This window comes from Bombina bombina, chromosome 6, assembly GCF_027579735.1.
Source record: "Bombina bombina isolate aBomBom1 chromosome 6, aBomBom1.pri, whole genome shotgun sequence".
Classification (NCBI taxonomy): Eukaryota; Metazoa; Chordata; class Amphibia; order Anura; family Bombinatoridae; genus Bombina; species Bombina bombina.
In genome coordinates, this window is record NC_069504.1 from 127,094,822 (window position 1) to 127,121,739 (window position 26,918).

Below are 26,918 nucleotides of genomic sequence, written 5' to 3' on the forward strand. Positions count from 1 at the left end.
TCCAACGGTGTGTCCGGTCCACGGCCCGCCCTGGTTTTTTAATCAGGTCTGATGAATTATTTTCTCTAACTACAGTCACCACGGTGTCATATGATTTCTTCTATGCATATTCCTCCTTTACGTCGGTCGAATGACTGGGGAAGGCGGAGCCTAGGAGGGATCATGTGACCAGCTTTGCTGGGCTCTTTGCCATTTCCTGTTGGGGAGGAGAATATCCCACAAGTAAGGATGACGCCGTGGACCGGACACACCGTTGGAGAAAGTAATTTATCAGGTAAGCATAAATTCTGTTTTTAGTCCCTTTCGCAGAAATGGACCAGCTTCTAATTCTGCATCCTCTAAGCAAGAGGGTAATGCCTCACAACCCAAACCAGCCTGGAAACCAATGCAAGGCTGGAACAAAGGTAAGCAGGCCAAGAAGCCTGCCACTGCTAACAAGACAGCATGAAGGAGTAGCCCCCGATCCGGGACCGGATCTGGTGGGGGGCAGACTCTCTCTCTTTGCTCAGGCTTGGGCAAGAGATGTTCAGGATCCTTGGGCGCTAGAAATAGTTTCTCAAGGTTATCTCCTGGAATTCAAGGAACTACCCCCAAGGGGAAGGTTCCACAAGTCTCACTTATCCTCAAACCAAATAAAGAGACAGGCATTCTTACATTGTGTAGAAGACCTGTTAAAGATGGGAGTGATACACCCAGTTCCAATAAAGGAACAAGGAATGGGATTTTATTCCAATCTGTTCGTAGTTCCCAAAAAAGAGGGAACGTTCAGACCAATTTTGGATTTGAAGATCCTAAACAAATTTCTCAGGGTACCATCGTTCAAAATGGAAACTATTCGAACGATTCTACCCACCATCCAGGAAAGTCAATTTATGACGACCGTGGATCTAAAGGATGCGTACCTACATATCCCTATCCACAAGGAACATCATCAGTTCCTAAGGTTCGCTTTTCTGGACAAACATTACCAGTTTGTGGCTCTTCCATTCGGATTAGCCACTGCTCCAAGGATTTTCACAAAGGTGCTAGGGTCCCTTCTAGCGGTTCTAAGACCAAGGGGCATTGCAGTAGTACCTTGGACGACATTCTAATACAAGCGTCGTCCCTGTCAAAGGCAAAGGCTCATACGGACATCGTTCTAGCCTTTCTCACATCTCACGGATGGAAAGTGAACAAAGAAAAGAGTTCTCTGTCCCCGTCAACAAGAGTTCCCTTCTTGGGAACAATAATAGATTCCTTAGAAATGAGGATTTTTCTGACAGAGGTCAGAAAATCAAAACTTCTAAGCTCTTGTCAAGTGCTTCATTCTGTTCCTCGTCCTTCCATAGCGCAGTGCATGGAAGTAATAGGATTGATGGTTGCAACAATGGACATAGTTCCTTTTGCACGAATTCATCTAAGACCATTACAACTGTGCATGCTCAAACAGTGGAATGGGGATTATACAGACTTGTCTCCAATGATTCAAGTAGATCAAAAGACCAGAGATTCACTCCGTTGGTGGCTGACCCTGGACCATCTGTCCCAGGGAATGAGCTTCCGCAGGCCAGAGTGGGTCATTGTCACGACCGACGCCAGTCTAGTGGGCTGGGGTGCGGTCTGGGAATCCCTGAAAGCTCAGGGTCTATGGTCTCGGGAAGAGTCTCTTCTCCCGATAAACATTCTGGAACTGAGAGCGATATTCAATGCTCTCAGAGCTTGGCCTCAACTAGCAAAGGCCAAATTCATAAGGTTCCAATCAGACAACATGACGACTGTAGCTTATATCAATCATCAAGGGGGAACAAAGAGTTCCCTAGCGATGAAAGAAGTGACCAAAATAATTCAATGGATCACTCCTGCCACTTGTCTGCGATCCACATCCCAGGAGTGGAAAATTGGGAAGCGGATTTTCTGAGTCGTCAGACATTTCTCTTGTTAAGTGTATCCAGTCCACGGATCATCCATTACTTATGGGATATTAACTCCTCCCCAACAGGAAGTGCAAGAGGATTCACCCAGCAGAGCTGCTATATAGCTCCTCCCCTAACTGCCATTACCAGTCATTCTCTTGCACCCAACGAATAGATAGGATGTGTGAGAGGACTGTGGTGATTATACTTAGTTTCATACCTTCAATCAAAAGTTTGTTATTTTATAATAGCACCGGAGTGTGTTATTCCTTCTCTGGTAGAATTTGAAGAAGAATCTACCTGAGTTTTTCTATGATTTTAGCCGGAGTAGTTAAGATCATATTGCTGTTTCTCGGCCATCTGAGGAGAGGTAAACTTCAGATCAGGGGACAGCGGGCAGATTAATCTGCAAAGAGGTATGTAGCAGCTTATTATTTTCTGACAATGGAATTGATGAGAAAATTCTGCCATACCGATATAATGTAAACTCAGCCTTAAATGCAGTAGCAGCAACTGGTATCAGGCTGTCATGTATGTATATTTTACACTTCAGTATTCTGGGGAATGGCACTTCACTGGAATTATACTGTATGCATAAAACTTTAGCCTAATTTGCAGGGACTAGCAACAGGCTTTTTAATAACACTCAATTTATTAATGTTAAACGTTTTTTGCTGGCATGTAAAATCGTTTAATTTTCTGAGGTACTGGGTGAAAAAATGTTTTGGGCACTATTTTTTTCCACTTGGCAGTCGTTTTATTTAATTTATGACAGTTTACTGATCTCTCTCACTGTTAGCTATCAGGGTTAGTTATCCTTTGCTAATGGGAGCAATCCTTTGCTAAAATTGTGTTTTTTACAAAGATTTGATGCTATAACTTTTCAGTTTATTAATTTTCAACTGTCATAACTTTTTCTGTGCTTCTTATAGGCACAGTACGTTTTCATATTATAGTAAATTACTTGAAAAGTATTTCCAAGTTGCTAGTTTATTTGCTAGTGTGTTAAACATGTCTGATTCAGAGGAAGATATCTGTGCTATATGTGCTAAAGCCAAAGTGGAGCCCAATAGAAATTTATGTACTAACTGCATTGATGCTACTTTAATAAAAGTCAATCTGTACAAATTGAACACATTTCACCAAACAACGAGGGGAGAGTTATGCCGACTAACTCGCCTCACGTGTCAGTACCTGCATCTCCCGCTCGGGAGGTGCGTGATATTGTAGCGCCGAGTACATCTGGGCGGCCATTACAAATCACATTACAGGATATGGCTACTGTTATGACTGAAGTTTTGGCTAAATTACCAGAACTAAGAGGTAAGCGTGATCACTCTGGGGTGAGAACAGAGTGCGCTGATAATATTAGGGCCATGTCAGACACTGCGTCACAATTTGCAGAACATGAGGACGGAGAGCTTCATTCTGCGGGTGACGGTTCTGATCCAAACAAACTGGATTCAGATATTTCAAATTTTAAATTTAAGCTGGAAAACCTCCGTGTATTACTAGGGGAGGTGTTAGCGGCTCTGAATGATTGTAACACAGTTGCAATACCAGAGAAAATGTGTAGGTTGGATAAATATTTTGCGGTACCGGCGAGTACTGACGTTTTTCCTATACCTAAGAGACTTACTGAAATTGTTACTAAGGAGTGGGATAGACCCGGTGTGCCGTTCTCACCCCCTCCGATATTTAGAAAGATGTTTCCAATAGACGCCACCACACGGGACTTATGGCAAACGGTCCCTAAGGTGGAGGGAGCAGTTTCTACTTTAGCTAAGCGTACCACTATCCCGGTGGAGGATAGCTGTGCCTTTTCAGATCCAATGGATAAAAAGTTAGAGGGTTACCTTAAGAAAATGTTTGTTCAACAAGGTTTTATATTGCAACCTCTTGCATGCATTGCGCCTGTCACGGCTGCAGCAGCATTTTGGTTTGAGTCTCTGGAAGAGACACTTGAATCAGCTCCATTAGATGAGATTACACACAAGCTTAAAGCCCTTAAGTTAGCTAACTCATTTATTTCAGATGCCGTAGTACATTTAACTAAACTTACGGCTAAGAATTCCGGATTCGCCATTCAGGCACGCAGAGCACTGTGGCTAAAATCCTGGTCAGCTGACGTTACTTCTAAATCTAAATTGCTTAATATACCTTTCAAAGGGCAGACCTTATTCGGGCCCGGGTTGAAAGAAATTATCGCTGACATTACAGGAGGTAAAGGCCATGCCCTGTCTCAAGACAGAGCCAAACCTAAGGCTAGACAGTCTAATTTTCGTTCCTTTCGTAATTTCAAAGCAGGAGCAGCATCAACTTACTCTGCACCAAAACAGGAAGGAGCTGTTGCTCGCTACAGACAAGGCTGGAGACCTAACCAGTCCTGGAACAAGGGCAAGCAGGCCAGGAAACCTGCTGCTGCCCCTAAGACAGCATGAATCGAGGGCCCCCGATCCGGGAACGGATCTAGTGGGGGGCAGACTTTCTCTCTTCGCCCAGGCTTGGGCAAGAGATGTCCAGGATCCCTGGGCGTTAGAGATCATATCTCAGGGATACCTTCTAGACTTCAAATTCTCTCCCCCAAGAGGGAGATTTCATCTGTCAAGGTTGTCAACAAACCAAATAAAGAAAGAGGCGTTTCTACGCTGCGTACAAGATCTTTTATTAATGGGAGTGATCCATCCGGTTCCGCGGTCGGAACAAGGACAAGGGTTTTACTCAAATCTGTTTGTGGTTCCCAAAAAAGAGGGAACTTTCAGGCCAATCTTGGATTTAAAGATCCTAAACAAATTCCTAAGAGTTCCATCGTTCAAAATGGAAACTATTCGGACAATTTTACCCATGATCCAAAAGGGTCAGTACATGACCACAGTGGATTTAAAGGATGCTTACCTTCACATACCGATTCACAAAGATCTTTACCGGTATCTAAGGTTTGCCTTTCTAGACAGGCATTACCAGTTTGTAGCTCTTCCATTCGGATTGGCTACGGCTCCGAGAATCTTCACAAAGGTTCTGGGTGCTCTTCTGGCGGTACTAAGACCGCGAGGAATTGAGGTAGCTCCGTACCTAGACGACATTCTGATACAAGCTTCAAGCTTTCAAACTGCCAAGTCTCATACAGAGTTAGTACTGGCATTTCTAAGGTCGCATGGATGGAAGGTGAACGAAAAGAAGAGTTCTCTCTTTCCACTCACAAGAGTTCCCTTCTTGGGGACTCTTATAGATTCTGTAGAAATGAAGATTTACCTGACAGAAGACAGGTTAACAAAGCTTCAAAATGCATGCCGTGTCCTTCATTCCATTCAACACCCGTCAGTAGCTCAATGCATGGAGGTGTTCGGCTTAATGGTAGCAGCAATGGACATAGTACCCTTTGCACGCCTACATCTCAGACCGCTGCAATTGTGCATGCTAAGTCAGTGGAATGGGGATTACTCAGACTTGTCCCCTACTCTGAATCTGGATCAAGAGACCAGAAATTCTCTTCTATGGTGGCTTTCTCGGCCACATCTGTCCAGGGGGATGCCATTCAGCAGGCCGGACTGGACAATTCTAACAACAGACGCCAGCCTACTAGGTTGGGGCGCTGTCTGGAATTCTCTGAAGGCTCAGGGACAATGGAATCAGGAGGAGAGTCTCCTACCAATAAACATTCTGGAATTGAGAGCAGTTCTCAATGCCCTTCTGGCTTGGCCCCAGTTAACAACTCGGGGGTTCATCAGGTTTCAGTCGGACAACATCACGACTGTAGCTTACATCAACCATCAGGGAGGGACAAGAAGCTCCCTAGCAATGATGGAAGTATCAAAAATAATTCGCTGGGCAGAGTCTCACTCTTGCCACCTGTCAGCAATCCACATCCCGGGAGTGGAGAACTGGGAGGCGGATTTCTTAAGTCGTCAGACTTTTCATCCGGGGGAGTGGGAACTTCATCCGGAGGTCTTTGCCCAAATACTTCGACGTTGGGGCAAACCAGAGATAGATCTCATGGCGTCTCGACAGAACGCCAAGCTTCCTCGTTACGGGTCCAGATCCAGGGATCCGGGAGCGGTTCTGATAGATGCTTTGACAGCACCTTGGACCTTCGGGATGGCTTATGTGTTTCCACCCTTCCCGATGCTTCCTCGATTGATTGCCAGAATCAAACAGGAGAGAGCATCAGTGATTCTAATAGCGCCTGCATGGCCACGCAGGACTTGGTATGCAGATCTAGTGGACATGTCATCCTGTCCACCTTGGTCGCTACCTCTGAAACAGGACCTTCTGATCCAGGGTCCCTTCAAACATCAAAATCTAATTTCTCTGAAGCTGACTGCTTGGAAATTGAACGCTTGATTTTATCAAAACGTGGTTTTTCTGAGTCAGTTATTGATACCTTAAATACAGACTAGGAAGCCTGTTACCAGAAAGATTTACCATAAGATATGGCGCAAATACTTATATTGGTGCGAATCCAAGAGTTACTCATGGAGTAAGGTTAGGATTCCGAGGATATTGTCTTTTCTACAAGAAGGTTTAGAAAAGGGTTTATCCGCTAGTTCCTTAAAGGGACAGATTTCAGCTCTGTCCATTCTTTTACACAAACGTCTGTCAGAAGTTCCGGACGTTCAAGCTTTTTGTCAGGCTTTAGCTAGGATCAAGCCTGTGTTTAAAACTGTTGCTCCACCATGGAGTTTGAACTTAGTTCTTAATGTTTTACAGGGGGTTCCGTTTGAACCCCTTCATTCCATTGATATCAAGTTGTTATCTTGGAAAGTTCTGTTTTTAATGGCGATTTCCTCGGCTCGAAGAGTCTCTGAGTTATCTGCCTTACATTGTGATTCTCCTTATCTGATTTTTCATTCAGACAAGGTAGTTCTGCGTACTAAACCTGGGTTCCTACCTAAGGTGATCACTAACAGGAATATCAATCAAGAGATTGTGGTTCCATCTTTGTGTCCTAATCCTTCTTCGAAAAAGGAACGTCTGCTACACAATCTAGATGTAGTCCGTGCCCTGAAATTTTATCTACAGACAACTAAGGATTTTCGACAAACGTCTTCCCTGTTTGTCGTTTATTCTGGTCAGAGGAGAGGTCAAAAAGCTTCGGCTACCTCTCTCTCCTTTTGGCTTCGTAGCATAATACGGTTAGCCTATGAGACTGCTGGACAGCAGCCTCCTGAAAGAATTACAGCACATTCTACTAGAGCTGTGGCTTCCACTTGGGCCTTTAAGAATGAGGCTTCTGTTGAACAGATTTGCAAGGCTGCAACTTGGTCTTCTCTTCATACTTTTTCCAAATTTTACAAATTGAAGGTTCTTCAGGCAGTGGTTCCTTCCGTATAAAGAGCCTGCCTGTCCCTCCCGTCATCCGTGTACTTTAGCTTTGGTATTGGTATCCCATAAGTAATGGATGATCCGTGGACTGGATACACTTAACAAGAGAAAACATAATTTATGCTTACCTGATAAATTTATTTCTCTTGTAGTGTATCCAGTCCACGGCCCGCCCTGTCACTTTAAGGCAGGTAATTTTTCCATTAAACTACAGTCACCACTGCACCCTATGGTTTTCCTTTCTCTGCATGTTTTCGGTCGAATGACTGGTAATGGCAGTTAGGGGAGGAGCTATATAGCAGCTCTGCTGGGTGAATCCTCTTGCACTTCCTGTTGGGGAGGAGTTAATATCCCATAAGTAATGGATGATCCGTGGACTGGATACACTACAAGAGAAATAAATTTATCAGGTAAGCATAAATTATGTTTTCATCCGGGGGAGTGGGAACTCCATCCGGAAATCTTTGCCCAAATAACTCAATTATGGGGCATTCCAGACATGGATCTGATGGCGTCTTGTCAGAACTTCAAGGTTCCTTGCTACGGGTCCAGATCCAGGGATCCCAAGGCGACTCTAGTAGATGCACTAGTAGCACCTTGGACTTTCAACCTAGCTTACGTATTCCCACCGTTTCCTCTCATTCCCAGGCTGGTACCCAGGATCAATCAGGAGAGGGCCTCGGTGATCTTGATAGCTCCTGCGTGGCCACGCAGGACTTGGTATGCAGACCTGGTGAATATGTCATCGGCTCCACCATGGAAGCTACCTTTGAGACAGGACCTTCTTGTTCAAGGTCCATTCGAACACCCAAATCTGGTCTCCCTCCAACTGACGGCTTGGAGATTGAACGCTTGATTCTATCAAAGCGTGGGTTTTCAGATTTGGTGATAGATACTCTGGTTCAGGCCAGAAAACCTGTAACTAGAAAAATTTACCATAAAATATGGAAAAAATATATCTGTTGGTGTGAATCCAAAGGATTCCCATGGAATAAGATAAAAATTCCTAAGATTCTCTCCTTTCTTCAAGAAGGTTTGGAGAAAGGATTATCTGCAAGTTCCCTAAAGGGACAGATCTCTGCTTTATCTGTCTTACTACACAAAAGACTGGCAGCTGTGCCAGATGTTCAAGCATTTGTTCAGGCTCTGGTTAGGATCAAGCTTGTTTACAGACCTTTGACTCCTCCCTGGAGTCTAAATCTAGTTCTTTCAGTTCTTCAAGGGGTTCCGTTTGAACCCTTACATTCCATAGATATTAAGTTACTATCTTGGAAAGTTTTGTTTTTGGTTGCAATTTCTTCTGCTAGAAGAGTTTCAGAGTTATCTGCTCTGCAGTGTAATCCTCCTTATCTGGTGTTCCATGCAGATAAGGTGGTTTTGCGTACTAAGCCTGGTTTTCTTCCTAAAGTTGTTTCTAACAAAAATATTAACCAGGAGATAGTTGTACCTTCTTTGTGTCCGAATCCAGTTTCAAAGAAGGAACGTTTGTTACACAATTTGGACATTGTCCGTGCTCTAAAGTTCTATTTAGAGGCTACTAAAGATTTCAGACAAACATCTTCCTTGTTTGTTGTTTATTCTGGTAAAAGGAGAGGTCAAAAAGCGACTTCTACCTCTCTTTCCTTTTGGCTTAAAAGCATCATCCGATTGGCTTATGAGACTGCCGGACGGCAGCCTCCTGAAAGAATCACAGCTCACTCCACTAGGGCTGTGGCTTCCACATGGGCCTTCAAGAACGAGGCTTCTGTTGACCAGATATGTAAGGCAGCGACTTGGTCTTCACTGCACACTTTTGCCAAATTTTACAAATTTGATACTTTTGCTTCTTCGGAGGCTATTTTTGGGAGAAAGGTTTTGCAAGCTGTGGTTCCTTCCGTTTAGGTGACCTGATTTGCTCCCTCACTTCATCCGTGTCCTAAAGCTTTGGTATTGGTTCCCACAAGTAAGGATGACGCCGTGGACCGGACACACCTATGTTGGAGATAACAGAATTTATGCTTACCTGATAAATTACTTTCTCCAACGGTGTGTCCGGTCCACGGCCCGCCCTGGTTTTTTAATCAGGTCTGATGAATTATTTTCTCTAACTACAGTCACCACGGTATCATATGGTTTCTCCTATATATATTTCCTCCTGTCCGTCGGTCGAATGACTGGGGTGGGCAGAGCCTAGGAGGGATCATGTGACCAGCTTTGCTGGGACTCTTTGCCATTTCCTGTTGGGGAAGAGAATATCCCACAAGTAAGGATGACGCCGTGGACTGGACACACCGTTGGAGAAAGTAATTTATCAGGTAAGCATAAATTCTGTTTTATGCTTACCTGATAAATTTATTTCTCTTGTAGTGTATCCAGTCCACGGCCCGCCCTGTCATTTTAAGGCAGGTAATTTTTTCATTTAAACTACAGTCACCACTGCACCCTATGGTTTTTCCTTTCTCTGCATGTTTTCGGTCGAATGACTGGATATGGCAGTTAGGGGAGGAGCTATGTAGCAGCTCTGCTGTGGGTGAACTCTTGCAACTTCCTGTTGGGAAGGAGAATATCCCATAAGTAATGGATGATCCGTGGACTGGATACACTACAAGAGAAATAAATTTATCAGATAAGCATAAATTATGTTTTTGTTGCTTATCTCCTACCTCCTAATGGGAGTGCAATTTCTTCTGCTGGCTGTTTAAACAGGTTTTCTTAACTTAAGTATTAAAACTTTCAGAATAGGTAGGATTAACACGGAAAAAAACAGCTATTTCAAATAATGAAATAAAGTAAAAGGAGCTATTTGTAAACTGTTTAATACACTCCAGCAGGTAAAATGGATAATTGGAAACAAATTAAAGTGGAAAAAATATAGGGTAAACTGTCCCTTTTAACCACTATTAGGAAATCAAACCACTTAAATGATTGGACTCCACTATTTCACAATGCTGGTTCTTATCTAGTTCTGTGGTGAAGGTGATTAAATGCCTCTTTAGAAAGCCCTCCCTGGCTTTATACCATATTCCTATGGTTCTGTTGGGTGATCAGTATTTATATAGGTTGTTTGCTTAATATATAGCCCAGAGCAGCTGTAAAATGTATTTTAAAAAATTTTAGGTTTGCACTGATACACTTGTGTTTTTTTTTGTTTTTTTTTTGACTAATAAAAGTACCGATCCGATTTTTTTTTTTTTTAAATGCTTGCCGATACCAATTAACGATACTTTTTTTTTTCCCAATGTCATGTGACATTCTCAAGAACAATAGACTGATTTAAGATAGCTTCTTTATAATTATGAAGAACTGCTACAGACATGAAATAAGTTTTATTTGCTTGTCACAAAGTTGTAAAAATTTGTAGAAATTTCACAGAACAGGTTTAAAAATATTACAATTAAATATTAATAATAATAAACAAATGTAAAATCACAACCAACCAAAAGTGCAATACAGTAAAAAAATATAACAGTGCACTGTTTAATCATAGGATACAACACTATGGCATAGATTACATTGACTGGTAAGCTTTACCAATGTTCTCATTACATGTTCAACTCCATTAAAGTCTAAGAGTTGGAAAAGTGAACAGAGCATTGGTAAATCAAATGTAATCTAAATCTAGTCCTATAATTGTAGGATGAGTGTTCATAGGAATTAACTTAATTTGTCCTATGAATACTCTTCCTGCAATTATATAAGCTAAGGATGTTCCTCAGAGTACAGTATGTTTTGAGCATAATTGTGCAAGATGAGAACAAGCAGTATAACAGGCAATCTAGCAATTAGAATACATTTCCATCTAAAGGGAGGAGAGTCCACAGCGTCATTCATTACTATTTGGAATTAAGAACCTGGCCACCAGGTGGAGGCAAAGACACCCCAGCCAAAGGCTTAAATACCTCCCCTACTTCACTCATCCCCCAGTCTTTCTTTGCCTTTCGTCACAGGGGGATGGCAGCAATGTGCCGGAGTTTTGGAGTAGTCTCTTATGGAGGGTAGTACACTTCGCATTGGAACTGGAGTTTTAAGTAGTCATGTCACTCTCTCAGTGGGGGCCTGGGCGAAAATTAGAGTCCGGAGATGCAGGGAGAGTCTTTCTGCGAAACCATCCCGACTCTAACAGCTCCACAAGCAATCGGCGTTGACGAGTTTCGCTGCCTGCTTTCTACACTCTAGTCCATGTCAGGAGCTAGGCTACTAACCTGTCACACTTGAAGGGCAGTGTTCCTGTTCCACGGCATAGATTCTGGGTAGATAGATTCATTTTTCTTACTGATAACATAGAAGACAGGGTCACTGTGTGGCGCCTCTTTTTATCTTTACAGATTCAAGGGCTAATATTCCTGGAAGGGGGATTATTGAACAGGGGGGGGTGTGGTTATACATATTGTTTGTGTCATTGCTGCGTTATGTGCGAGATGAGGCTCTGGTAATGTGTGGAACTTTCAGGTTATTTGCGGGAATCTTGTGCGGCCATTTTTGGCGTGTTTTTCCCTAGTGCAGGGGTGGTCCTGTCAGGCACTCCATGTGACTGGTTGTGCCTATCTCTCCTTCGCTTTACGTCTCCTGCGCAACAAAACAGGTTTCTGTGGTCCGGGTTCTAGGAGGTGGAGAGTGCCCTGGCCATTGGCAGTATAATGTTGCCTTTTTTGTAGATTAGTTGGTCTGATCAAAAGTGCAAGCTATGGAGGACTCTGACGCGTTAAAGTCTCATTCCTGTGGTTTTTTGTAAGGTGGTTCTGGTAGATCAGCCTGCTCAACAATGTTCTACATGCCTTGATAAAGTTACAACATCTAAATGTAAACGATGTCTAGTACTACTGAGCCGTCCAACTCTGAGGGTTCTTCGTCCTGTGAGGTGCGTTCCCTACATTCTCCGATTGCACATGCAACGCCTGGGGTCCAACCGTTACTCCTTTGGGAGAGATTCGTTGGCCGTCAGACTTTGCGGACTAACTGGAATTGGCGGTTTCGAAGGTGATCCATGCCTTACCACGTTCTGCTAAGCGCAAGCGTAGGGTGTATCATGGCGGCCCAGTCCAGGGTTTGTCTACGCAGATGGAAGATCCAGAGGCTCTATACGATGACGAGGCCCACTCCAACTCTTCGGAGGAGGCCCCTTCTGGGTCGTAGTCTGCTTCATCTAAACCTCCGGCTGCGGAGGAGCCTGGTTATAGATTTAGGATGGAGAATTTGCACGTGCTGCAGCAGGTGCTTGCTACTCTGAGGGTCCTGGAAGCCAAGATCCCAGAGGAACCTGTGATTCCTAAGCTTGACAAGGTATACGAGGACAGGGTAGTGCCTCAGACTTTCCTGTTAAGATGACAAATATTAAGAATGAATAGGAGTGATTAGGTTTGTCTCTTACCCTTTCTTTTAAAAAAAACTGTTCCCTGTTCCGGACTCTCAGCTTGAGCTGTGGGGGACCATCCCTAAGGTGGATGGGGCTATCTCTACAGTCGTGAAGTGGACGACTAAACGACTAACTATCCTCGAGGGGAATAAAGAACCCGTGGATAAAAAGCTAGAAAACATGTTGAGAAAGATGTTTCAGCACACAGGGTTTGTTTTTCAGCCAGCAGCGGCTGTTGCGGTGGTCGCTGGAGCTGCGACATATTGGTGTGAACAAGTCTAAGCAGAGCAAGAAGCCTGCCGAGACAAAATCGTCATGAAGGGGCAGCCCCAGACCGGTTTCCGGATCATGTAGGGGGCAGATTATCTCTATTCTCAGACGCATGGTTGCAGGGCGTTCATGACCCTTGGGTTCTAGAAGTTGTCTCCCAGGGTTTACAGGATAGGGTTCAGATCCCATCCGCCTCAGGGAAGATTCCTCCTGTTAAACCTGTCTTCAAGACCAGAGAAGAGAGGTCTTTCTAGAGTGTGTGAGAGATGTCGCCTCTCTGGGTTATTGTACCATTACACCTAGCAGAAAGGGGTTTAGGGTACTATTCTAACCTTTTTTGTGGTTCCAAAGAAGGAGGGCACATTCCATCCGATTCTGGACCTAAAGTGTTTAAACAGGTTTCTGAGTGTTCCATCATTCAAAATGGAAACTATCAGATCTATTCTGCCCCTAGTTCAAGAGGCACAGTTCATGACAACTGTAGACTTGAAGGACGCTTACCTTCATGTGCCATTTCACAGGGACCACTTAAGGTTCCTAAGATTTGCATTTCTGAACCAACACTTCCAGTTTGTGGCCCTTCAGTTTGGTCTGGCGATGGCCCCGAGTGTCTTCACGAAGGTTCTGGGGGCGCTGCTTGCGGTTGCTCCGTACCTGGACGACATCCTGGTTCAGGCGCCGTCGCTCAGCCTTGCAGAGTCTCTTCTTCTTTTGCTCCAATCTCATGGTTGGAAGCACAGGATGGAGTTCCTGGGCACGATAATAGACTCTATGGCCATGAAAATATTTCTCACAGATCAGCGACGCAGGAAGCTTGTGTCCACCTGTCTTGCCCTTCAGTCCTCCACAAGCCCATCGGTGGCTCAATGTATGGAGGTGACCGGTCTCATGATGTCAAGCATAGATGTCATCCCATTTGCCAGGTTCCATCTCGGACCTCTTCAATTGTGCATGTTGATATAGGGGAACGGCGATCATTCAGATCTATCACAGCTGATATCCATGGATGCTTGGACTCGGAACTCCCTCTCTTGGTGGATTCGTCCGGAGCAGCTGTCCATGGGGACATCCTTCCTCAGACCGTCTTGGGAGATTGTGACCACGGACGCCAGTCTGACGGGATGGGAGCTTTTTGGGGTGCCAGGATGGCAAAAGGAAAGTGGTCCAGGGAGGAGTCTCTCTCCTTCCGATCAACATCCTGGAACTACAAGCAATTTACAATGCTCTGAAGGCATGGCCTTCCCTGGGGTCGGTCAGTTTCATCAGATTCCAGACCGACAACATTACCTCGATGCCCTACATCAACCATCAGGGGGGTATGAGGAGCTTCCTCACGATGAGGGAGGCGTCTCGGATTCTGGAGTGGGAGGAGTCACACGACTGCTCGAGTGATTCACATTCCACGTGTGGAGAACTGGGAAGTGGACTTTCTCAGCAGACAATCCTTCCATCCAGGGAAATGGTCTCTTCACCCCGAGGTGTTTGCGGAGATTTGTCTCAGATGGGGAACGCCAGAGATAGATCTCATGGCGTCCAGACTCCATTGCAAGCTACCTTGATACGGGTCGAGGTCCAGGGATCCCCAGGCAGCGCTGATGCCTTAGCGGTTCCTTGGGGATTCAGCCTAGCTTACATTTTTTTTTAACCGTTACCACTTTTACCTCGTGTAGTGGCATGCATCAAACAGGAGCAAGCCTTTGGCCATTCTGATTGCAGCTTCGTGGCCACGGAGGACGTGGTTTGCGGATCTGGTGGGGATGTCATCCTCTCCGCCGTGGAGGTTACCCTGTCGCAGGGATCTCCTGTCACGGGGATCTCCTGTCACAGGACCCCTTTCAACATCCTAAGTCTAGATTCTGAGACTGACTGCGTGGAGATTGAGTGCCTAGTCTTAGCCAAGAGAGGCTTTTCAGAAAGTGTGATTGATACTCTAATTCATGCAAGGAAGCCAGTCATTCGTCGCATCTACCATAAGGTGTGGAGGACTTGTCCTGGTGTGAGAAGCATGGATAACCTTGGCATAAGGTGAAGTTAGCCAGGATTCTGTCCTTTCTCCAAGATGGTTTGGAGAAAGTCTTGCCGTTCCTTAAAGGGACAGATTTCGGCTTTATCAGCCTTGTTGCATAGGAGACTCGCTGAGCTCCCTGACATCCAATCCTTTGTTCAGGACCTGTCTAGAATCAGGCCTGTCTTTAGAAGGTCGCCTCCGCCTTAAAGCTTAAACTTAGTCCTTCGCACTGGGTTGGGGTTTCTCCCCAAGGTGGTGTCTAACCGGAACATCAATCAGGAAATAGTGGTTCCTTCTTTGTGTCTTAACCCTTCTTCAATGGAGAGGTTACTTCATAACCTGGATGTGGTTTGTGTCTTGAAGTTTTATCTTCAGGCCACAAAGGATTTCAGACAGTCTACATTTCCTTTTGTGGTGTATTCTGGGAAGCGCAAAGGGCCTCTGCTACTTCTTTGTCTTTTTGGTTGAGGAGCTTGATTCGCTTGGCTTATGAGACAGCGGGACATAAGCCTCTTTAGAAGATCACGGCTCATTCAACTAGAGGTATGGCTTAAGTCTTGGGCCTTCAAGAATGAGGCCTCTATGGAGCAGATTTGTAATGTGGCTACCTGGTCCTCCTTACACACTTTTACAAAGTTTTACAAATTTGACGTTTTCTCTTCTGCGGAAGCTGTTTTTGGGAGAGAGGTTTGGCAGGCTGTGGTGCCCTCAAAATAGGGTCCACATTTTTACCCACCCAGTTTTATCCAATGTCCTCTAGAGCTTGGGTATATGTTCCCAATAGTAATGAATTAAGCCGTCTACTCTCCTCCCCTTTAGATGGAAAACGTAAATTATGCTTACCTGATAATTTTATTTCCATCGAGGGGAGGAGAGTCCACGGCTCCCGCCCGTTTCTCCGATGGGCGGACCTAAATTAATCTTCTGGCACCATTTATACCCTGATATTTCCCCTACTGTTCCTGGTTCCCTTGGCAGAATGACTGGGGGATGAGGGAAGTGGGGGAGGTATTTAAGCCTTTGCCTGGGGTGTCTTTGCCTCCTCCTGGTGACCAGGTTCTTAATTCCCACTAGTAATGAATGAAGCCGTGGACTCCCCTCGATGGAAATGAAATTATCAAGTAAGCATAATTTTGTTTTTTCAAAAGTTAGTGGCAAGTTCTTAAGGAACATAAGCATCTCTGCATGTTCAGCTACAAGTCTTTTTTTATCAGTAAGGACATTTGACGTTAAGCTGAACAGTTTTTCACTCTCCACACTACTGAATGGGGCAGAAATATATTTTTGGGGCATTAAATCTGTTTATTAACTGCCCAGTACTTCAGGGGTTTGTTTAAATGAGGTACAGTGATCTCTCCCAGGTAGGCTTCAGCTGTATAGGTGCAACTTTTGGAGCACTGCTCTGACGTATAATGCAAATAACCGCAATTTGTAATGGCAGAACAGAAGTGAACATTTTTTAGTTAAATCTTCACTCCAGCTTAAAATGAAATGGGAACATGAAGTTTGGAAAAATACCACGAGATGGAGTATGGGTAAGATCTGGAGGTATCGGTTTAAGTACTGATGCAAGTACTTGGTATCAGTACTAATACTATTATCGGTGCAACCCTAATATATGTGCAAGGGATTTTGTATGAACTTATATGTAATATGTTGTAGGTTGGGAGAGAAGATTCCATGGTAAGATTTTAGGAGCCATAGTTATAGCCCTACATATACAACGGCTCTATAAATGAATTGTTTGCTCCTTGGGGTGAATGGAATTTGATCACTACAATATAATGTGCATACCCTGTGACTGGTAGTTATGTAGGGGAATTTATGTAAAAGGGGCTGGAAATTCCAAAATTGTCTCATGATTTGGATAGAACATACCATTTTAAACAACTTTCCAATCTACTTCTATTATCGAATTTGCTTCATTCTCGTTATCCTTTGAAGGAATAGCATTGCACTACTGTCAGCTAGCTGAACACATCTAGTTAGCCAGTCACAAGAGCCAAATGTGTGCAGGCACCAATCACCAGCTAGCTCCCACTAGTGTAGGATACATGCATATTTTTAACAATGGATACCAAGAGAACAAAGCATATTTGAAAATAGAAGGCAATTTAAGTGTCTTAACATGACATGCTCTATCTAAATCATGCAAGTTTCATTTTGACTTTCCTATCCCTTTAAGTTTTGCCATCTAGATATTGTAAACTTAAGTTTGCAATTTAAAATACTTTACTATAGAAGTTTGCCAGTCTTAACGATTGGGCTGCACAGTATATAAAAAGTATTCAAAACAGGGGAACTTTAATTCATGACATTTTTAAATGACGCTTTGTCAAATATTTAACATATAGCGATGGTGCCGTTCTTCTGCCCGCATCTTCTTCAATCGTGAAAGTAAATCCTAGCGTTTTACAAACCCTAGGATTTACTATTGAAACAAATAAAGGGAACTTTCATTCATGAAGTGTAAGATACTTCATGTAGAAAGCTCCTTTATTTGATTCTATCACTTTAACTAGTGTGGTATTGCCTAGTAACTTGTACTTTTTTTTTTTTTTTCTCTCCAGCTAATAGATTTCGGTTCTCCTTTGATTATGCTGAGCCCCACTGTGAACAAGGAAAACATGGCTGTAAATTCTCCTCTGCTGATGTTTTAAGCATTTTCCTCCTCTTTGTTTCAAGCTATTTTATATTTTTGTTTCTGTAAAACAAATTAACTTTTCCTTTACATGCATTAAGATTTGCAAAAGATCATTTTTTAAATTGTGTTAAATATTACCTGGAAGTCTAGTGGACTGTTTAAAGTCTTCACCTCTTTCTGCACCCAGTACTGGAGGTTCAGCTATGGAGTTGGTTGTTTTGGTGACAAATCTTCTCTGGACTGCACATGAAAAGCCCACAAGTGAATTCACAGATATTGTAGATGGAAGCGATACACTCCAGATTGAGTTTGAGAAACAAGGGCTGTGTGGAAACTAAATATTTTAAGACTGGTACCTGCTAAAGTGAGACTCAAATTATATAATATGTGCTACACGAAGGCACTGTGGCCTGCAGTTAATTATACTTGTACATAAGACTTATTTTGTTCTCCTGCCATATAACATTTCTGTACAAACAATTTTAAGATGGCTGAGGAGATGCATGTATTTTTTTTCTGTTTAAATGAAAGCTTCTCCTGTTTCACAATGAAGACAATTTCCTTTTATCACCATGATGGAGAATGTGAGGAAAATGCATAAGGGGTTGCTGTGGGAAAAAAGTGAGCCCGTCTTCCTTTTTTTTTTTTTTTTTAATGTAAATGTTAAAAATGGGGTACGTCAGGACCTAAAATATTTATCCAAGGTGGGGAAAAAAAAGTCTAAAAAAAAAGTAAAAAAACAAGTTTTACATAAAATGTTACCAAAAAATAATCTGTCCTTGAATTGTACATTTTAATGATGTGTTTAATGATCTTGTATAATTGTATAATTAAAGATATTTAACATAATGGTTTTCAGTTCTTTATAAAACAGCCTCTGAAATGCATGGGATACAAAACAAGGTGCCCTTTAAAGGGATGTTAAATGCTAACATGCTATCCGTAATGATGTATTCAAATCAAAGATTAGCCTTTGTAAAAATACACGTACATAATATTCTATTAGTTTAAATATTGAAAATAAGCGTAAAGGTTTAGTGTCTATATAAAATACTCTAGTTTCTTAAAGTAATGGGTGCTACCATTATGGTCCAATGACCACAATTTCAACTAGTTTTCTATTTATCTCTTTGCAAACCTTTAGAAAATCCTATTTCTCCTGTTAAGTGTAGTCAGTCCACGGGTCATCCATTACTTATGGGATTATATCTCCTCCCTAACAGGAAGTGCAAGAGGATCACCCAAGCAGAGCTGCTATATAGCTCCTCCCCTCTACGTCATACCCAGTCATTCTCTTGCACCTAACTAATAGATAGGACGTGTGAGAGGACTGTGGTGTGTTAAACTTAGTTTTTTATTTCTTCAATCAAAAGTTTATTTTAAACGGCACCGGAGTGTGGTGGTTCTTCTCAGGCAGCATTAGAAGAAGAATCTACCTGAGTTTGTCTATGATCTTAGCGGTCGTAACTAAGATCCACTTGCTGTTCTCTGCCATTCTGAGGAGTGAGGTAACTTCAGAACAGGGGATAGCATGCAGGGCCCACCTGCAAGGAGGTATGTGCAGTATATTATTTTCTAAGGAATGGAATTGACTGAGAAAATACTGCTAATACCGATGTAATGTAAGTGCAGCCTTAAATGCAGTAGTAGCGACTGGTATCAGGCTGATATGTATGTATACTCTGAGGTATTTCTGGGGAATGGAATTTCACTAAGAAAATACTGTCTATATTAAAGTAATATTTGAGCCTGCACTGCAGTGAAAGCGACTAGCAGCAGGCTTATTAATAACACTTCATAATTTTCATTTTTAAAAACGTTTTACTGGCATGTTAAACGTTTTTTCTGAGTTACTTGGTGATAAAACTTTATGGGCATGATTTTTCCACATGGCTGTCATTTGTTTCTGAATAAAAACAGTTTACTGAGCTTCCCCACTGTTGTAATATGAGTGGGAGGGGCCTATTTTAGCGCTTTATTGCGCAGTAAAAATTTAGTCAGTCTTCCTGTTTCTTCCTCCATGATCCAGGACGTCTCTACAGAGCCCAGGGGTCTCCAAAACTAGTTTTGAGGGAGGTAATCAGTCACAGCAGATCTGTGACAGTGTGTTTGACTGTGATAAAAAACGTTTATTATTTCAACTGTTATCCGTTTTGGGTATTAAGGGGTTAATCATCTTTTTGCTTGTGGGTGCAATTCTCTGCTAACTTTGTACATTTTCTGTTAAAATTTGGTTGTTTTAACATATTTGGTTCATCGTTAATTCAACTGTCACATTTTTGTTTCTTAAAGGCGCAGTAGCGTTGTTTATATAGCTTGTAAATTTATTTAAAAGTTTTTTTCCAAGCTTGCTAGTGTTATTGCTAGTCTGTTTAAACATGTCTGACACAGATGAAGCTGTTTGTTCAATATGTTTAAAGGCCAATGTGGAGCCCAATAGAAATTTGTGCACTCAATGTATAGATGTTACTTTGAATAAAAGTCAAACTTTATATTTGAAAAATATATCACCAGACAACGAAGGGGAAGTTATGCCGACTAACTCTCCTCACGTGTCAGTACCTTCCCCTCCCGCTCAGGAGGTGCGTGATATTGTGGCGCCAAGTACATCAGGGCGGCCCATACAAATCACTTTGCAAGACATGGCTAATGTTATGACTGAAGTACTATCTAAACTGCCAGAATTTAGAGGTAAACGAGATCACTCTGGAATAAGAACAGAGTGCGCTGATAATAATAGAGCCATGTCTGATACTGCGTCACAATTTGCAGAACATGAGGACGGAGAGCTTCATTCTGTGGGTGACGGATCTGATCCAAGTAAACTGGATTCAGACATTTCAAATTTTAAATTTAAGCTTGAGAACCTCCGTGTATTACTAGGGGAGGTTTTAGCGGCTCTGAATGATTGTAACACGGTTGCAATTCCAGAGAAAGTATGTAGGCTGGATAAATATTTTGCGGTACCGGCGTGTACTGACGTTTTTCCTATACCTAAAAGGCTTACAGAAATTGTTAACAAGGAGTGGGATAGACCCGGTGTGCCTTTTTCACCCCCTCCTATATTTAGAAAAATGTTTCCAATAGACGCCACCACACGGGACTTATGGCAGACGGTTCCTAAGGTGGAGGGAGCAGTTTCTACTCTGGCTAAGCGCACCACTATCCCGGTGGAGGATAGCTGTGCTTTTTCAGATCCAATGGATAAAAAGTTACAGGGTTACCTTAAGAAAATGTTTGTTCAACAAGGTTTTATATTACAACCCCTTGCATGCATTGCGCCTGTCACTGCTGCGGCGGCATTCTGGTTTGAGTCTCTGGAAGAGACCCTTGACACAGCTCCATTGGATGAGATTATAAACAAGCTTAAAGCCCTTAAGCTAGCTAATTCATTTATTTCTGATGCCGTAGTACACTTAACCAAACTTACGGCTAAGAACTCCGGATTCGCCATTCAAGCGCGTAGAGCGCTGTGGCTTAAATCCTGGTCAGCTGATGTGACATCTAAATTGCTTAATATTCCTTTCAAAGGGCAGACATTATTCGGGCCCGGTTTGAAAGAAATTATCGCTGACATTACTGGAGGTAAGGGCCATGCCCTGCCTCAAGACAGGGCCAAACCAAGGGCTAAACAGTCTAATTTTCGTGCCTTTCGTAACTTCAAGGCAGGAGCAGCATCAACTTCCTCCGCTCCAAGACAGGAAGGAACTGTTGCTCGCTACAGACAGGGCTGGAAACCTAACCAGTCCTGGAACAAGGGCAAGCAGGCCAGAAAACCTGCTGCTGCCCCTAAGACAGCATGAAGTGAGGGCCCCCGATCCGGAAACAGATCTAGTGGGGGGCAGACTTTCTCTCTTCGCCCAGGCTTGGGCAAGAGATATCCAGGATCCCTGGGCGTTGGAGATCATATCTCAGGGATATCTTCTGGACTTCAAAGCTTCTCCTCCACAGGGGAGATTTCATCTTTCAAGGTTATCAGCAAACCAGATAAAGAAAGAGGCGTTTCTACGCTGTGTACAAGACCTCTTACTAATGGGAGTGATCCACCCAGTTCCGCGGTCGGAACACGGACAAGGGTTCTATTCAAATCTGTTTGTGGTTCCCAAAAAAGAGGGAACCTTCAGACCAATCTCGGACTTAAAGATCCTTAACAAATTCCTAAGAGTTCCATCGTTCAAAATGGAAACTGTTCGAACCATCTTACCCATGATCCAAGAGGGTCAGTACATGACCACAGTGGATCTAAAGGATGCCTACCTTCACATACCGATTCACAAGGATCATTACCGGTATCTAAGATTTGCCTTCCTAAACAGGCATTACCAGTTTGTAGCTCTTCCCTTCGGGTTAGCTACAGCTCCAAAAATCTTTACAAAGGTTCTGGGCTCTCTTCTGGCGGTACTAAGACCGCGAGGCATAGCGGTAGCTCCGTACCTAGACGACATTCTGATACAAGCGTCAAGTTTCCAAATTGCCAAGTCTCATACAGAGTTAGTTCTGGCATTTCTAAGGTCGCATGGGTGGAAGGTGAACGTAGAAAAGAGTTCTCTATTGCCACTCACAAGAGTTCCCTTCTTAGGGACTCTTATAGATTCTGTAGAAATGAAAATTTACCTGACGGAGGACAGGTTATCAAAACTTCTAAATGCTTGCCGTGTCCTTCATTCCATTCAACACCCGTCAGTGGCTCAGTGCATGGAGGTAATCGGCTTAATGGTAGCGGCAATGGACATAGTACCTTTTGCGCGCCTGCATCTCAGACCGCTGCAATTGTGCATGCTAAGTCAGTGGAATGGGGATTACTCAGATTTGTCCCCTCTGCTAAATCTGGATCAAGAGACCAGAGATTCTCTTCTATGGTGGCTTTCTCGGCCACATCTGTCCAAGGGGATGCCCTTCCGCAGGCCAGATTGGACGATTGTAACAACAGACGCCAGCCTTCTAGGTTGGGGCGCAGTCTGGAATTCCCTGAAGGCTCAGGGATCATGGACTCAGGAGGAGAGACTCCTTCCAATAAACATTCTGGAATTAAGAGCAATTTTCAATGCTCTTCTGGCTTGGCCTCAGTTAGCAACTCTGAGGTTCATCAGGTTTCAGTCGGACAACATCACGACTGTGGCTTACATCAACCATCAAGGAGGAACAAGGAGTTCCCTAGCGATGATGGAAGTCTCAAAGATAATTCGCTGGGCAGAGTCTCACTCTTGCCACCTGTCAGCGATCCACATCCCAGGCGTGGCAACTGGGAGGCGGATTTTCTAAGTCGCCAGACCTTTCATCCGGGGGAGTGGGAACTTCATCCGGAGGTGTTTGCCCAACTGCTTCATCATTGGGGCAAACCAGATCTGGATCTCATGGCGTCTCGCCAGAATGCCAAGCTTCCTTGTTACGGGTCCAGGGACCCGGGAGCGGTACTGATAGATGCTCTGACAGCACCTTGGGTCTTCAACATGGCTTATGTGTTTCCACCCTTCCCGATGCTTACTCGATTGATTGCCAGGATCAAACAGGAGAGAGCATCGATGATTCTAATAGCGCCTGCGTGGCCACGCAGGACCTGGTATGCAGATCTAGTGGACATGTCGTCCTGTCCACCATGGTCTCTGCCTCTGAGACAGGACCTTCTGATTCAGGGTCCTTTCAAACATCCAAATCTAATTTCTCTGAGGCTGACTGCATGGAGATTGAACGCTTGATTCTATCAAAGCGGGGATTCTCGGAGTCAGTGATTGATACCTTAATACAGGCTAGGAAGCCTGTTACCAGGAAAATTTACCATAAAATATGGCGTAAATACTTATATTGGTGCGAATCCAAGAGTTACTCATGGACAATGCAATTATTTTTTTCTGTGTGCGGACTTGATACTGTGTACTCGGTACTGTGTGCACTACTGAGCGAGTAGAGAAGAATAGCTAATATTTAACCTTAGAGTAAATTTTAACCAGTTATCATGTTATTAGTATATTATCAGCCACCACAACCATACCTGATTATATTATCAGCCACCACAACCATATATATATATATATATATATATCATATCTATATCATATGTGTGTATATATATATATTACACTTTCAGGTTTCATTATTGATGGACTGCTTTACTATTGCAGCACTTTACATACTGAGTATTTGCTGCAGGACTATACATTGGTCACAATCTTACCATTGCATACCTTTATAGGAACCACATACTGACCAGTCCACTATAATATATATTTATATATATAATATATATATATATAGCAGACGGTCACAGAAAGCGTTATTGTTATTTCTATTCTAACCTTCTGCCCTGAGATACCTGCGCTCAGGGGCGGATTGAGACCAACCAGGGCCCCAGGGCAAAAGTGTGACAGGGCCCCCCCCCCCCCATCCCCTCTTTGCTCTACCTACCTAACTCCTCTGCCCCTTCTTCACCCTATTGCCCCTCCCATGTCATCTGTGTGCGTGTGACAGAGAGAGTGTGTGTGTCTGTGTGTGAGAGACAAAGAGAGTGTGTGTGTGGCAGAGAGAGTGTGTGTGTGTGTGTGTGTGAGAGAGAGACAAAGAGAGAGTGTGTGTGTGTGAGAGAGACAAAGAGAGAGTAAGTGTGTGTGTGGATGACAGAGAGAGAGTAAGTGTGTGTGTGGATGACAGAGAGAGAGTAAGTTGGTGTGTGCATGGCAGAGAGAGAGAGTTTGTCAGTGTGTGACAGAGAGAGAGTCTATGTGTGTGACAGAGAGAGAGAATAAGTGTGTGTGTACATGACAGAGAGAGAAAGTGTGTGTGACAGAGAGAGTGTGTATGACAGAAAAAGTGTGTGTGTGACAGAGAGAATGTTTGTGTGTATGTGACAGAGAGAGTGTATGTGTGTGAAAGAGAGTGTGTGTCTGTGTGTGAGAGAGACAAAGAGTAAGTGTGTGTGTGTGTGAGAGAGACAAAGAGAGAGTAAGTGTGTGTGTGAGAGAGACAAAGAGAGAGTAAGTGTGTGTGTGGATGACAGAGAGAGAGAGAGTAAGTTGGTGTGTGCATGGCAGTGAGAGAGAAAGTGTGTTTGTCAGTGTGTGACAGAGAGAGAGAGTGTCTATGTGTGTGACAGAGAGAGAAAATAAGTGTGTGTGTACATGACAGAGAGAGAAAGTGTGTATGACAGAAAAAGAGTGTGTGTAAGAGACAGAGAAAGTGTGTGTGTGACAGAGAATGTTTGTGTGTATGTGACAGAGAGAGTGTGTATGTGTGTGAAAGAGAGTGTGCATGTGTACGTGACAAAAGAAAGTGTGTGTGTATGTGTGTGTGTGAGAGAGACAGTGAGACAGTGTGTGTATGTGATAGAGAGAAAATGTGTGTGTGTGACAGAGAGAGTGTATGTGTGTGTGAGAGACAGAGAGTATGTGTTTGTGAGAGACAGAGTATGTGTTTGTGTGTACGTGACAAGAGAGTGAATGTATGTGTGTGTGACAGAGAGTGTGTGTACGTGAAAGAGAGAGTAGGTGTGTGTGTTTGTGACAGAAAGAGTGTGTGTGTGTCAGAGATCTAGAATGTAGTAGGCATTACATTTATTTTTTACGTTATATTCATGGCTGGAAATTTCCAATTTCCACTAGTCCCATGTTTATAAAAAATTAGAGATGGGAGACATATACACATACACACAAAAGCACACACAGATATACAGTGATACTCTGAAACACCCACTCATACACACAGATATACAGTGATACTCTCATATACACACTCATACAGACACAGATATACACTAATACACTCACTCATACAGACACAGATATACACTGATACATACACACCGATATACACTGATACACACACCCACACACTCACCCATAGACACAGATATACACTGATACACACACTCACTTATACACACACTGATACAAACACACATATATGTTTACACAAACACATTTAAAAAGGGCACTAGGACCATGCTACTACTTACTTTGCAGGAACAGAGACTCATGTCTGGCCTCTGGGGATGCCAGTGTAAATCTGCTGACCATTATCACTAACCTGAGGATCTCTGTGTCACTGATCACAGCTGAAACATTAAGAGCAGCTTTAAATTTGTTGGGTATATTGAGAATGTACAGGAGTTTTAAAGTTGCTCTGTTTTAGTTGCATAGTTGCCAACATTTCAAAAACATTTCAAGGGACACTTTGCCCTATCTGGTGCAGAGAGCCAGGAGGTGAGAAGTTAATGAGGACACCTCTTTTACTTTTTTAAATCCAGTAACTGTCAGTAAGTGTCCAGGCCATGATACTATGGTGATAAAGAGAATCTGTGACATTGTGCCTGGGCACTCTGTGTCAGTTACTGAATTAAAAAAAAAGTAAAACAGCTGTTCTCATTATTGAGAATGTAAGGTAGGATGTTCCTTGGAAGTTTATAAGCAGTGAAAGGGGCCCATTTATCAAAGGGCTTGCGGACCTGATCCGACACTGCGGATCAGGTCCGCAAGACCTCGCTAAATGCGGAGAGCAATACGCTCTCCACATTTAACATTGCACCAGCAGCTCACAAGAGCTGCTGGTGCAACGCCGCCCCCTGCTGACTCGCGGCCAATCGGCCGCCAGCAGGGAGCTGTCAATCAACCCGATCGTATTCGATCGGGTTGATTTCCGGCGGTTCCTGTCCGCCTGCTCAGAGCAGGCGGACAGGGTTATGAAGCAGCGGTCTTTAGACCGCTGCTTCATAACTTGTGTTTCTGGCGAGTCTGAAGACTCGCCAGAAACACGGCCCTTCAAGCTCCATACGGAGCTTGATAAATGGGCCTGAAAGAGTTGAGTCACTTAGCTCTTTACTTATTTCACTCACTAATATGATAAAAAAAATCAAAGTGTGATTGGCTGGACCTGTCACAATCTCAGAACTATGATCTTATTTTTAGGTAGATAGAGGGTGAATAGAGGTTTCAGAGCATTTGGCATTCAGGTGGTGCCCATTAGTGCACAGTTCAGAGGTTTCTGATCTGTGCACTGATTGGCCCCTGAATGCCAAATGCTCTGAAGCCTGCAAGGGTATAATGTGATGACATTTTGGAACTACTTAAAATGTGTTGCAATTCAATAAATATATATTTATTTATGCAGAACACATTTTATTTAGAAAACAGTTATAAATTATCATATGTGTGCCAAACTTAATCTAAATAAAATGTGCTGCATAATAAATATTTTAAGATTGAAAAGGGGGCAAAATAAATTATGGAAATACATTTTATTTTTTGTGTTTTATTAAGCATTAGTAAACGTGTTATGGAGAATTCTAGTTTGTGCTCTATTTCCCTTTAATATATATTTCAGTTGTTTGTCTGCACCTAAAGACCTCAGAGGGGACTGTACTATTATGCAATTATATAGAGTAATGTAATATAACAAGGCCATTGAACTACAAACCTGAAAACCTTAGTTGCAAATATATTACTGTGTATGTTATACTGGATA

At 43.2% G+C, this 26,918-nt stretch overlaps 1 protein-coding gene across 1 annotated transcript in view; it reads left to right on the forward strand.

The window, feature by feature from the left end:
• The window catches only part of GTSE1 (G2 and S-phase expressed 1), a 160,353-nt gene extending 142,036 nt beyond the window's left edge, over positions 1–18,317 (forward strand). Inside the window, exon 12 of the mRNA XM_053716605.1 lies at positions 17,395–18,317. Within this exon, the coding sequence (XP_053572580.1) occupies positions 17,395–17,484 (90 nt within the window). The 3' untranslated portion in view covers positions 17,485–18,317. The remainder of the gene's footprint in view (positions 1–17,394) is intronic.
• Positions 18,318–26,918: the final 8,601 nt, after the last annotated feature.